We start from the raw sequence: 13,957 nt of genomic DNA, 5'->3' as shown, positions 1-13,957 counted from the left end.
TGTTCAGCCTTCACAAGAGAAGGCTGAGGGGGGACCTGGTGACTGTCTATAAACTCACCAGAAGGGTTTAGGGGAGATGCTGTTTCCCCTAGCACCCCCTGGCATGACAAGGAACAATGGACACAAGTTATTAGACAGTAGATTTAGATTAGACATCTGCAAAAACTACTTCACAGTTAGGGCGGCCAGGAGCTGGAACCAATTTCCTAGGGAAGTGGTGCTGGCTCCTACCCTGGGGATCTTTAAGAAGAGGCTTGATGACTACCTGGCTGGACTCATTTGAGTCCAGTCTTTTTCTCCCGCCCGGGGGAGGGTTGGGCTTGAAGATCTACAAGGTCCCTTCCGGCCCTACTTCTATGATTCTTTCATTCTGTGATAGGATGGCAAAGCTGCCTTTACGTATACAACTCCCACCCTGTTCACTGGACACTCCATGACTTTGCACTTTGGGGCTGGGGCTACAAGTTGTTTTTTCACTGAAGGAGTAAAATGAAAGCAAGCAATAACCATCTTGCCTAGGGAAGCACACTGAGGTGGTGATCAGTAATAGGAATGAAGTGAATATAACATAAGCTTAAAGTAGGGCTACCCAACTGGTAGCTCCCAGGCCATGTGCAGCCCTCAGGCTCTCACTCAACAGCCACTCACTCTATTGCTCTGCCTACGGCAGCTTGGGGCTCCCCTTCCCTTCTCTGCTTTCTGTTTCTTGCCCCCTTCAGGAGATGGAGCAGCACAGCACAGCACAGCACCAGGATGCCTGCAGCTGGGGTGCTGAGGGCTAGGACAGGGAAAGGCACATGCACATGGCATAGTGTGTGCGTGTGGGGGGGGGGGGGGGGGTGTTTGCACAGGTCCTTCATTTCCTGTAGTGAAGTGGGGACCCATTGCCTTTGCTGGTGCAGACTCCAGCTGCTTAGAAGTTAGACAGCACTGGTCTAAAGAAACAGGTGTGTTGATTTTAATCTTCACAAAGCTGTCTCCTTCCGGCCAGAAAAGGGTACATGTTGAGATTACATCCATGAGTATTATTTGTTGAAAGAGAAGGCTGGCTTTACTTATTTCAAAAGCACCTGGTCCTACAAATCCTTGTACCTGTGAGTAGTCCCTTCCTTCAGTCCTTCATTCACATAGTCCCACTGGCTTTAGTTCCTACTTACAAGAGCTAGAACATCTGTCCCTAGGGGCATATGTTGTACTGGTTATACTAGTATGTTGTATTGTTTAACTATACCTAGACAAGAAGGGGAACAGCATGTGTGAGTCACTTGTAGGCCCATATGAGGGGTTCTACTGGTAAAACATTACCTAACCCAGGTACAGGTAAAACTTTCCAGATTAGACCAGACAGATCAGACAGAGCCAGGGAGGATGGACACTCAGGGACAGCCCAGAAAAAGGAATGATGGGTTGATTATTTTTGGTCCATTTCTAGGCATTACAAAATCAAGGTTTTATTTTGGACTGAATTGGTGGAAACAAGGCAAATATAGCAGGAGCAACCTGACAAATGTGTGGGGGAGCAGGATGACTTGGAGGCTTCATACTGCATCAAAGACCGGATCTAACTCAATACCAGGGGAGAAAGTGGGCTATGGTGATATCTAAAGACAGCTCACTGGTTTTGAGCCTGTCAGTGACAGGAAAGATATTTAGTGGTGACTAGGAATGTTGTGGGGAGCCTTTCAAAAGCACTCACGGCTGGCCTACTTTCCCTGCTCACTGGAGTCGACCAAAGTTTTGCCAGTGGTTTCCATGGAAACAGTCAAGTTAGCATAGAGAAGCAACCACAGTTGCTTCTACCAACCCATCCCCAGGCAGGGAAAGTCCCTGCCTCTGTCACATTTGCCTAATGTTATTGTAGTTTGGAAGATCCTTCCACCATTTTTAGTGGATTTTTTGCTTAATGTATGGAGCACATATTGCTGTTTGTTTGCTTTTGGGTACTGAGCTGACTTTCCTCAAGATGCAGAGAACCTGAACCAAGTTGTGTGGTTGTACTCGTCTCCTGGCTGCAGCAGCACATCTGGGAAGTGGGGCTGTAGAAAAGGAAAATGCTGTATGTTAAGAGTTGTGATTTCACCTCCATTTGCTCAGAGCTATTATGGGTATGGTCAAGAACAGGGATGTCCAATCTTTTTGAATGTGGGGCCGGATCATGAACTTTTTATCGCCCAGCAGGCCGGCGAGCCACATTCAAACACCCTCTGTCCTGGGCCAGAGAGACCTTGCCTGTGTAGCCCTACTGCACCTGCCTGTTACTGCAAGGTTCATGGTAGCTGCTGGTGGGCAGGGGCAGGAGGGACCCATTCTGCATCCAGCCACCTACTACCCCAGAGACTGAAGGGGAGAAATAAATAGCTCCACATCCCCATCTCCCAAGCAGCACAGCCCCACAAGCCAGCTCTGCCTGAGGGGGGCTGGAGCAAGGCGGCCGCTGCACTGCAGCCCCTCACCCACCTCCCCACCCAGCCCCGCTCACCGTGGTGCCCTGCCACCCGCACATACAGCCCCGGTGGTCTCAGTGCTGCTAGCCCAGAGCGCAGCGTCTGGCAAACGCCGGCTCCCACCACCTTGCCCTGCACAGGTCATGCCAGGACCCTGCCTGCCGAGGCCCTCCCCTACCCCCATGCTGGCTTCCCACATGCTGCTGGGGATGGGAGGAAGCTGGCCACGTTGGCACCAGCCAGCAGAAGCAGTGGCAGAGCCATGTGCCGCTCGGGACTGACTGGTGCAGGTAGGGGGAAAATGCAGCTGAGCCCCTGCCACTGCGGCTGGGCTCATCCTGTCCCAAGCTGAAGTCGGCAGACAGGAGGAAGCCAGCCGGGTCAGCACCAGCCATCAGAAGCGGCAGCGGAGCCATGTGCCATGTGCCGCTCAGGACTGACTGGCGCAGGTACGGGAAAGTGCAGCTGAGCCCCTGCTGCTCTGGCTGGGCTCATCCTGTCCCGAGAGGCACACAGCTACTCCTTTTCCCACACACACCACATCGGCAATGTCAAGCTGACATGGTGCATGTGGGAACCTTATCCCTTCCCCAGCCCTTCAGCAGCCATTAGGAAGCTGTTGAGGGACTGGGGAAGGGACAAGAGGTGGGAACAAAAGTAAACGATGTTTACTTTCATTTCCTGTCGCAGCACTGTGGGCCTCAGAAAATGGCTTGGCAGGCTGCATGTTGAACAAGCCTGGTCAAGAACACTGAGTTAGAGACTGGAGGCCCTGGTTCTCATTTTAATTCTCCTAGTGCCATTTTAGGCATAGATTGTTTAACCCAGAGGTGTCAAACTCATTAGGCCCTATGGCCAGATCCAGACCATGAGGCTGCTCATGGGCCAGATGGCCCACAAATGCAGCTATGGTATTAAACTCCCAGGCTATCAGAGCTGTTGTTTTGGAATCCAGAGAGTTAATGCAGCTACTGGTACCCACCTCTTTTCCTCTATTGCCAAGCTGAGATAGCAGGGGCAACTAAAATCCCATGGTGGGTAATGGGAGGGAGACAGTTGTATTAACTCCTATGGTTCTGAGCCGTGTTGAAACAGCAGGGATTAACACCGCTGCTGCTGGGGCTATGAGGGCCATGGCAAGTGTGGGCTAGATCTGGCCTATGGAGGAGGGTGGTCTTGGCTGCAAGAAGCTCTGTGGTTTGGGTGATTCACCTTCATGGGCCAGATAGCAGACCATATGTCTGACATCCCTGGTTTAACTCAATACAACCTATTAGGGCTCTTATTAGGGCCTAAGAAACGTAATGCTTCTACTGAAATGGAGGAGCTAGGAACAAGCAAGCTACTTAGTTTGTTCAAAGCTTTGGTGCAGTTTTGTGCATTCCAAATGGCTGTTTCACATGCAGATACCAACCCCCTTTTTGGGTGTGGGGGTTATTCTGAAGTGGAGCAAATAATCGCTATTTGCAGACTGGCAGCAGGACACATTTTCACAGAAGCCTGAGCGCACATTCTTACACCTCCATGAGTGGGAGCTGGGCAGAAAGGAAAAGCTGTCCGGTGCAACTACTGCAGAACATCAGCTGCTAAGTTCCCACCATCCTACCCATCAGCATCGCTTGAGAGGGGTGTTCAGCTGCCTCCTTACATGGTAGTCTCATTCCCCAGCTGCATTGTGAGCTCTGTACTATGTTTTGGTTAGAGATATCCTTACCTGTAGGAGAGGCTGCTGCTAGATGCACAAACAGAAAAGGTCCCTGGGCACCTACCATAAGAGCAACAGGAGCTTGGCCTAACGTCAACAGAATTATGGCCCCTGAGGTACAGTTTCCTACAGGCTGGTTCCATACCAAAACTGATATTTTAACCATGCCAATGCAGCAAGAGAGATGAACAGTTTGAACATAGCTCTTCCCTGCATCTCCACAAGGAGAGTTTTACTGGGTTAGGACTGTTGCTGGTAGGCTTTATCCGATAAAGTGTTCCTGAGACTGGTCTGCACTACAAAAAGTTTGCAGGTCTAGCTTGGATGAACAAAGCTTCTGAGTGGAGATGCAGCTGGCAGCAGTGAAAGGCACTCCCTCACTGGTCCCTCAGCAGAATAAGCTATGCCAGTGAAAGGACAATCAATGTTACCAGCTGAGGGGGCTTTAGGTTTTGATTAGTGTTGTGATTTGTTTTCACACTCTTAACAATGGAACCATGCTATCAAAACTGCCCCAAGCTTACCTGGCCCTCACCTGGAAGCAGTCAGACCAGCAAAGCCATGCTTTACACCAAGTCAGCAAAGCCACCTCACTAGCTGTACTGGTACTAATGCAACTGTGCCAGTGCAACTGCATCTACACTGAAGCTCTGCCAGCTGGAATCACACCCCTCTGTGAGCCCTGTCCCGATCTTACTAAAACAGGCATCTGTCATGAAGACCAGCTGGTATGAAGGCATTTACTCATCCTGCCAGGACAATGATACCGATACAATAATGACACAGCAGGCCTGTCTCTCCATAGGTGCCTGGGCAATTCCCAGGCAACAAGAGCAGACTCAGCCCAAGGCTAATGCAGCACCAGGAGAGATGCAGTTACCTTGTTGACTGCATCCGGCCAGTTCTGGGTTTCCAAGCAGAAGGCAGAGTGCTTGGGATACGTTGCGCCACCCTTGCCTGTCAGAGAGCCATCCAAAGCATTTCCAGTGTAAAACTGGACCCCTGGCTGTGTAGTGTAGACCTCCAGGGTTCTGCCACTGTGGGGGTGGTGAACTCTGTAAACAGAGACACAGTTAATGTTGTTCCCAGAAGAGTGCAGAGAGATGAGGGTAAGGAAGGAGATCAGAGGACAAGGAAACTGGGCTGGGTGAGGGAAAGGATATCAGCTCTTTCGGAACAGAAGGCAATGTCTCTCTGCCCTGCAGGAACAATGTCTTGTACTCTCTCCCCAGACAACAGAGAAGAACCAGAAGTCCACTGCTGGACCCATGAACCTCTATGGATACCCTAATTCTCCAAGGAAAGACTCAGTCTGGGCAGGAAGAGGATATGGAGGACTCAGTCATGTGGCGAACAGGGACAGCTGGTCTAGGAGAGACAGAGAGGAAGATGTGGAGGTGGGAAAACAGGAGAGGGACAGAGAGTGAAAGAGGGTGAAGTAGGAAAGACACCTAATCTGGGCTGGGAAGGGAGGGGCAGCTCTGACTGAGGGTAAGATTTGGTTTTCCTCAGGCTCTGTGGAATCTGGGACAACACAGCAGTCCTCCATTCCCAGCAATAACAGCTTGGCCCTGCCTCAGCAGGACCTGTCAGGAAGGATGCTGTGAAAGCTGTAAGGTTGTCCCAGTTCTGCAGGTTCCACAAGACCAAGCTGGTGGGAAATTGGACAGCTGGAAGGAACAGGAAATCAGGAACTGACCCGATTCATTCCAGGACAGTGAATCTACCCTCCATGGATGGCACAACCTGTCTGTGACACCAGGGCAGTAAAACAGCCATCACCACACTGGGCATCCAGACGAGGGGTCACCCTGTGTTCCTACCTTGCACAGAACTGCTGAGCCGCTGACTGCTTCAGACAAAAGTTATGGTCAAAGCCATCAAGATGGAACTTCTTCAGGTGCTTCCCAATCTCCACAGGCTGCCTGAGGTCAAAGCCTGTGCCCTGCACCGCAGCCACTTCTCCTGCATGGGAAAAGCACCAGAGTGAAGCCTTTCTGGGAATAACCAGGGTGTCTGGCAACAGTGGCCAGAGATGCTCCAAGACACCTGCTTTCCAGGCAGGGGGATGCTATAGTTTTGTAATACTATTGTTGGGAAAGGAGCAGAGGGTTTAAAATGAATGACCTTTGCAATAGTGTATCAGCTTTATGTCAGCCTGGACCTAACAAGGCAGTGAAGTTCATACTCACCTTTAGGTCAGTGCACTACACTTTTCCTTAAAGTTAAAGTTAAAGCACAGTAACCTTTGAAAGGAACCTGTATTTTGCCCTGTGTGGTTATCAGCCCTACCTGGTTCTCACAGACTAAGAATAGGTGTTTGGCTGAATAAGCACCTCGAGAGGTTGGTCTTTTGCTGTTCCAGGTCTTGCAATAGCAGATCCCTTCACTTCTGCATGGTTTTGCAAATCCTTCAGGCTCCCTCCTTGCTTGCTGCTAAAGAGCTGGTGATGGCGGGAAGAAAAGGGAACAGGGCATGCCCTAGCCACAAGGATTTCCAACCTTTTTTAACAAGTGTACCCCTTCTACCTCAAAGTTTTACCTCATGTACCCCTTTATATTTTTTTCTTGGTTTTAGTGGGCGGGGGGAGGGGAGGGGGCAGATCAAGGCCCCCATGGTGAGGGAGGGAGTGGGACTGGGGCAGGGGCAAGTGCTGCATAGCCAGGGCAGAGTGCAGGATGGAACCGTGCTGCTGTACAGGCTCCAGTGGAGGTCTGGAGGGCACATGCCTCCCAGAACTATGTGCGGGGTGGAAGCAGCTGCTGCTGCAGGCTGGACTCTGCACCCCAAGAGCACCCCTCCCTCTCCCCTGGGTAAGAAGCCAGAGAGAATTCCAGCAACTTGTGAATGAGACATTATCAGAAGGGGTCGAGGAGCACTGGACAGGACTCAAGACAGCTGTTCTCTCATCCTGTGAAAACACCATAGGATACAAGACCAGGAAACAGCAAGTCTGGTTTGACAAACATGACAAGGTCTCATTGACAGGAAATGGAAAGCTTTCTGTGCCTGGCAGAATAACATCAACTCTGCTGTCAAGAAAAATACACACCAACAAGCAAAACCAGAGGTACAGAGGAGAACATGAGAACTGAAGAATGAATGATGGATTCAGAAATCCAACATCTGGCTCACATCTGTGCACTTGTGGCCTCTTCAGTGCTACTGAAGCTGTCTGTGGCCCTACCACTCAAGGACTTAATCCTCTAAGATCAAAGGATAGAACAACACTCCTGAAAGACAGCGAATCCATCAATGCTTGCTGGAAAGAACATTTCCAGGACCTTCTGAATTATGACTCAACTGTCAATGAAGATAAGATTAACAACTTCCCACAAAAATCAATCAGAGAAGACCTCGGTTTGCTGCCTACCCTGGCAGAGGTTGGGAGTGCCATCAGGAAAATGAAGAATAACAAGGCAGCTGGTGTTGACGGAATACCTGCAGAAATTTTCAAAGGAGGAGGAGAACGGCTTACGTGTCAGCTTCATGTCCTCATCCTTAAAATCTGGAACAAGGAAGAAATCCCAGCTGACCTAAGGGATACCTTGATTGTTACTATCTTCAAGAAGTGGGGCAGAGCTGACTGCAGAAACTATTGAGGCATCTCATTGTTGGCCACTTCTGGAAAAGTCATCGTCTGTATCCTTGCTAACCGTCTTCTCCCACTTGCGGAAGAAATTCTTCCAGAATCTCAAAGCAGCTTCAGACCATCTCAAGTAACTGCAGACATGATCTTTACAACACATCAAATACCGGAGAAGTGTCACGAGCAAAACTGACGTCTCTGTGTGGCCTTCATCGACCTCCCTAAAGCCTTTGATTCTGTAAACTGCAAAGCCCTATGAAAAATCTTGTCCAAAACTGACTGCCCAAACAAGTTCATCAGTGTTCTGAGACTTCTTCACAACATGTCAGCAAGGGTTCTCAGCAACGTGAATCAAACAGACCCATTTGAGGTGAAAACTGGAGTGAAGCAAGGTTGTTGTCACTCCAGCTTTGTTCTCCATCTTCATCTCCACCATAATGCACCTCATCGACAGAAAGGTCCCATCTGGAATTGAAATTGTGTATAGGATGGACAGAAGACTCTTCAGCCTCCACAGACTCAAGTCCAAAACAAACCACGACAACATCCATAATGGAGCTCCAGTATGTGGACGACAATGCTGTCATTGCTCAATCTGAAATGGACCTCCAAGCCATTCTCAATGTATTCTCGGAAGTCTACAAGTGCATTGGCCTAACTCTAAACATCAGGAAGATGCAAGTCCTTTATCAACCTGCTCCAAATGGAAAAATAACCCCCCCTCCATTCAAATCAACAGAGAATGTGGATCACTTTGCCTATCTTGGAAGCCATCTTTCAGCAAAAGCAGACGTGGACACGGAAATACAACACCGCTTGAAAGGTGTGAGTGAAGCCTTTAGACATCTAAGAGAGTCTTCTATAAATCATGACATCTTTGCTGAAACGAAGCTCTTGGTTTACTGAGCCACTGTCGTTCCAGCTCTGCTGTATGGCTCGGAAACTTGGACCACATACAGAAGACATCTCAAGAGCTTGGAAAAGTACCACCAATGGTGCCTTTGCAAGATCCTTCAGATTACCTGGGAGGATACATGCACAAACATCAGCCTCTTGGCCGAAGCAAATTCCAACAGTATTGAGGCCATGATCATCCAAAACCAACTTTGCTGGACAGGTCATGTTGTTAATTTGCTTGACTCCTGCCTTCCAAAGAGAATCTTTTTCTCACAGCTGAAAAAAGGTCAGTAAAGTAGCATAGGAAAAAGAAAGTGCTTCAAAGACACCCTGAAGGCAAACATGAACACTTGGGAGGCCCTCACTCAGGACCGACCAAAATAGAGGAAGACTCTTTGCGAGGAACCTCAACACCTTGAAACAGCTCGTCAACAGGCAGAAGAGGAAAAGTGGAACGAGCGAAAAGAACATCAGAACATCCAACACAGCAACACAGTGCCCATCCCTCCTGGAAACATCTGTCCTCACTGCAACAGGACATGTTGATCTAGAATTGGGCTATGAAGCCCCCTGCAGACTCACTATTAAGATCCTTGGAAGACAATCTTACTTGTTCGTGAGTGATCACCCATCATCATCACCCCCTATGGACTTTCTAAGTACCCCTGGAGGTACGTGTACCTCCAGTTGACAACCCCTGCCCTAGCATTTCTAGCCTCTGTTTAGGGATGGACAGGCACAGCTCCCTCAGGGTGGCAGGCCTGCTTGGGACACTGCTATGGGGGTGATGCATGACCCAGTGAAAACAAAAAGCCCTGGCTCCTTCCTTCTCTGCACTTTGAAAATTAAGAGTTGTGCACTGCTCTGTAGGGGTCACTGTTGGCTGGGGAACTGGCTAGCTGTCTGAACACCACCAGAGTTTCTCAGCCAGCCTCCCAGCCATCTGGGGCAGGAAGGCATGGCCTGCTTCTAAGGACACTGCAAGGAATGGGGACCCATCATGAACCGCCAGCTGCAAACAGAGCCAGCCAAAGTAACTAGTGGCTGCCAGGTGGGCAAGCAAGAGAACTGACAATACTGTAACCGTTTTGGTGCTCCCTGGAGCCTGCGTACAGCATCACTGCTTTGGGGCAGGGCAGAGAGAATGGCTCTGTGATTACCTGAGGTCTGAAATGGGGAGAGAGAAAGCTGGGATAAAGCTAGGGGCAGTAGCTAAGCAGTGGTGTGGGCAGTGGGGGGGAGGTTCATGCTGGGCAGGGGAAATCTCATCCGAATTTCCTGGAGAAAACCCATCTGGGTGGTTTCTTTCACCTACTCTGTGGAAAGCACTGCTCCCTCCTGCAACCCTCTGCACAGGTGCCAGAGCATGGCACACAAAGGCTTTTTGCTTGGCATGTGCACCTTGGGGCAGATGATGGGGAAGGAGCTGTGGCTGCGCTGCCAAAACAAGGATCTAGCCCCTCGTGGCTTCCCCACCATCTGCCCTGGCACACCAACTTCTTAAAAGTCAAGGTTGCGGGTATTTTTGGCACTCTACTCAAAAACATTGCCAACCCATGATCTAGACAGAACCATTCTTGGTCTTCCAGATACCTTCTCAAACCCCTGGGTGAGCAAGGAAACCCCTGCCTTCCTGTTCCTTGGGACAGCAGCCATCAGCTTCCCTGGGTAAATGGGCACTCGCATGCATCCACTTTCACCCGCTAGGGTGCATGAATCAGCCTAGGCACAGATTCATGCAAACATCCATGTACATCCTACCTCACACCCTCCTGAATCCACACGAGCATGTATAATTATGCCCACAGTGCAAATCCTTGGGTGGTAAGCCACCCACAACTCCTTACCCCTATGGCATGAGTTAGCCTGAACTCATGTATAAAGCATCCCTCACAAGTAGAAACTTGCCGTTTCTTGTAAATGAAAACAAAGATGTTGCAGAAAAGTTGAGAAACTGTCTGCTGTGAACAGTATTCAGAGATGTGAGGCAACAGCAGAGTGAGGTGGGATGCCACATCCTCCTTTCCTTTTTTGTCCTTGTAACAAAGTATTTAGCAGAGTTTACAGACTTGTTGGAATCTGACAGGGCTGCATCGTGACTGCTTCTGCTATGACCTCAAACTTGCGACCTCTGGGCTGTCAATGATATGCCTTAGCACCCTGCCACATCCTCCATTCCCCACTTCCCAAGCATGCACATCCTGCAAGGGCCCAGCATTATGTGCTTCTCTGCTATTAATAACAGAAGGCCCATGGAGCAACTGTGCTGGAAGCAGAGGAGGGATGGTAACGCATGCACACTGGGCACAGTGGTTTCCTCTGCTATATCAGAGGAGAGAACTGTCTGCATAGAGTGGCAACCTGCTTCCTCAGCATTGCAATGAAGTCCTGTTCACTACAAGGCAGGCGAGAATTTTTTTAACCTTTTCCACCTTCAACTGAGTAGGCAGGCAACATATCTCCTCTTCCCCCACCTCAGCATACAGCGACACGCTTGGCCCTGAAGTGAGGAATTTTCCACCCGTACTTTCAGGGCTGACTAAGCAGCCTGTCTTCTCACAGCGTGTTCCTTCGGGTTTGGTGGGCAGCTCATCTAGCACCTACTCTTCAGCTTGTCATTCCCTTAGCAAAGTATCTCTCAGCTGGCCATGCTGCCATGAACACAGGTAGGCTACAAAAGACTTGCTCAAGGACAGCATGAATTCAACAGGAGTGCCTCCACAGCCTTTAGTTGTGGCCTGAACATACAAGCCAAGAGGGCTCCATCCTCACTGTTTAGCCCAGTACTTCCCAGTGTGACTGGTCCCCCCTTGGCATTTCCCTTCACTTCCAGAGGGGCTCCCTGCCTCAGCTGAAGTCAGGTCCTAGCTGTCCCAAACAGGAGACCCAAAACTAAGGCGCTGCAAATTGGTAGCCAGGTGGGAGTAGCTGTTTTAGAAGTACCTGAGATATAGGAAGGAATTTAGCCAAGGCCCTTGCCTGACCCCTTTGCTCACCCCTGCAATGCAGTTGACATTGACAGAGTTATTTCAATTGTATGACACAAGGTGCTTTACACAGGGGTTGTACTCCCCAGCACTCTGTGTGCTTCCCCCCAAACATACACCTGCTGCAGTTTTCTGGTTGTAAGAGATGCAGCAACATCTCATGTGGTCTAGACTCCCCTATTCACTGAAGTCACTTTTCTCAGGCATTGCCTGTGACCCCAGCCATGCTAGCAAGCTAGTCTACTTTCATAGGACTATACCAGGGGCACACCTGCAGCACGGGAATCTCTCCACAGTGCTTGGAGGCATCTCACTGCTCTTTCCTGATGGTGCTTTCTACTTCAAACCCTGCTCAAAGAGGCCCAATCCAAAGCCCACTGATGCCAATAAGGGTGCTGACTGAAGTAACATTTTGTCATGCGATTGACAACTGAAAGTGCTCTACAGCCATGCACTTTTTAAAAAGCACTTTAAAAAGTACCTGATCGTACACCAAATGAACTCTCATTACATGAGGTTTCAGATGAAAACACTCCAAAGTGGAACACCTTCATTAACTTGTGTTAGTGCAGGCTGGATTGAAGCAGCCCAGCCCTGTCCCTGGTGTTGTCTTCAGGATGGGAGGTGGGGAAGGGAGGGGAGGGAGTTCTGTCTGGGGTTTGCCCAGCCTGCACTGGCAGGTGAGACAGGTAGACTGAAGCCCTGCCCAAGGTGGGGGGAGGCTCCAATCAACCTGCCCCCCACTCCAGAGCAGGCTGGAGAAAACCCAGAACAGACCTCCCTCCCCTGCCTCCTCACTCCCACCCTTGTGGACAGAAGGGCCCAGTGCACCCAGCATGCAGCTGCCAGATGGGACTGCTGCTGCCACTGCTGCAGTCAGTGGGGGACCTGCCCAGCTTCCCTGGCATCCCACTTTCTCTGGGCAGCAGGTAGGGAAGCAGTGAGGGGCAGGGGTGGGAGGTGCAGCTGGGCAGAAGCACAGAGCAAGGTGCTGGCGGCAGTGCAGCGCCCTGACCCAGGGGAGCAGCAACAGCACAGAGCTTGGGTGGACGGGGGGGGAGGGGGTCAGGCAACCCCCTTTTTTTTTTTTTTTGTAGCATTTTATTAGAAAGCAGTCTACATCAAACAGATTTAAAAAGGAACCCCACCTGAGGCCTCACAAAGGGAATACAAATACAATTTCAAGCAATTACATAATACTCACATGATAAAACAAAGTCTTAACCCCACCATACTCCTTCCATGATGTAATGGCAGCAGGTGGGGGCACTTGGGGTGCTTGTGCCTAGCAGTGCATAGCTCTGGCCAGTGCTACACATCACAGTGAGCGCAGCCCAGCCAGGCTGCCTCTATTGCCAGTGCTCCCCACCACACACATACACAGCCGCTGCACTCATGCACCACTGGAGGGAAGCTCCAGATGCTGAAGCCAGCTGCCTTCACTGCTCCCTGCCGCGCAGGTCCCGGGACTCCACAACAAGCGGAAGGGAGCCCTGGCCCCTGCTTCCTCACACCAGGACCTGTGTGGCAGGGAGCAGCGAAGGCAGCCGTTCCCAGTAAGGGGAGCTTCCCTCCAGTGGTGTACAAGTGTGGGGGCTACATGTGCATGGCAGGGAGCACTGGCGATAGAGGTGGCCTGGCCGGACTGCACTTGCCACGATGTGCAGTGTTGGCTACAGCTGTGCACCACTGGGCATCAGTGCCTGCCCTGGGCACCAGTGCACTGAGTGCCTCCACCTGCTGCCGCTGGTGCTGCACCCTGGGGGGAGTGTGTGTGGGGGGGTCCCCACACCTCCCACCCTCCATCACACCCCACAAATACCACACACCCATACCCTGCCCCTATAATCCCCCACATATACACATTCCGCAACATACCCTATGGCCCCCACACACAGCCACACCCCTCACAAACCCCGCCACACACCCTACCATACATATACTCACACCCCACCATACACACATCCCACAAACCCCACCACACACACACATCCCAACCACAGCCCCCCACACAATATATAAGACTAAGTTTTGAGTTATTACACAATCCCCTCTATATACAGTATGCAAACACAGATCATGACAAAAATACTTTTTGTTATAAAATTAAAATACGTTATAGCAGGTGTTTGACTTTTAGTATATGATTTGGTTTTTTTCTGGTTCTAAGATGGCAACCCTCCCTCTCAAAAGGATTATCCTGGGGGGAGGGGGGGGGGAAGGGAGGGACTTCTGACCACAAAGGTCAGGGGTTAGGGGTGGGAATTCTGGTCCCAAGATGGCAACCAGGGGGTGGGGCAACTGTCAAGGGGCGGGGCTACCCATGTGGCCCTC

At 50.5% G+C, this 13,957-nt stretch overlaps 1 protein-coding gene across 1 annotated transcript in view; it reads right to left on the bottom strand.

Annotated features, from left to right (window-relative positions):
- Window positions 1–934: 934 nt before the first annotated feature.
- Window positions 935–13,957, bottom strand: part of GALM (galactose mutarotase) — a 38,009-nt gene continuing 24,986 nt past the window's right edge. The window contains exons 5-7 of the mRNA XM_019549042.1: window positions 5,973–6,114; window positions 5,030–5,204; window positions 935–2,036 (exon numbers count right to left, since the gene is read on the bottom strand). Coding sequence (XP_019404587.1) covers window positions 1,959–2,036; window positions 5,030–5,204; window positions 5,973–6,114 — 395 coding nt within the window. The 3' untranslated portion in view covers window positions 935–1,958. The remainder of the gene's footprint in view (window positions 2,037–5,029; window positions 5,205–5,972; window positions 6,115–13,957) is intronic.

The sequence above is a fragment of the Crocodylus porosus genome, unplaced genomic scaffold (assembly GCF_001723895.1).
Source record: "Crocodylus porosus isolate Cpor-Errol unplaced genomic scaffold, CroPor_comp1, whole genome shotgun sequence".
Taxonomy (NCBI): Eukaryota; Metazoa; Chordata; order Crocodylia; family Crocodylidae; genus Crocodylus; species Crocodylus porosus.
This window is presented reverse-complemented; position numbering and strand designations above follow the sequence as displayed.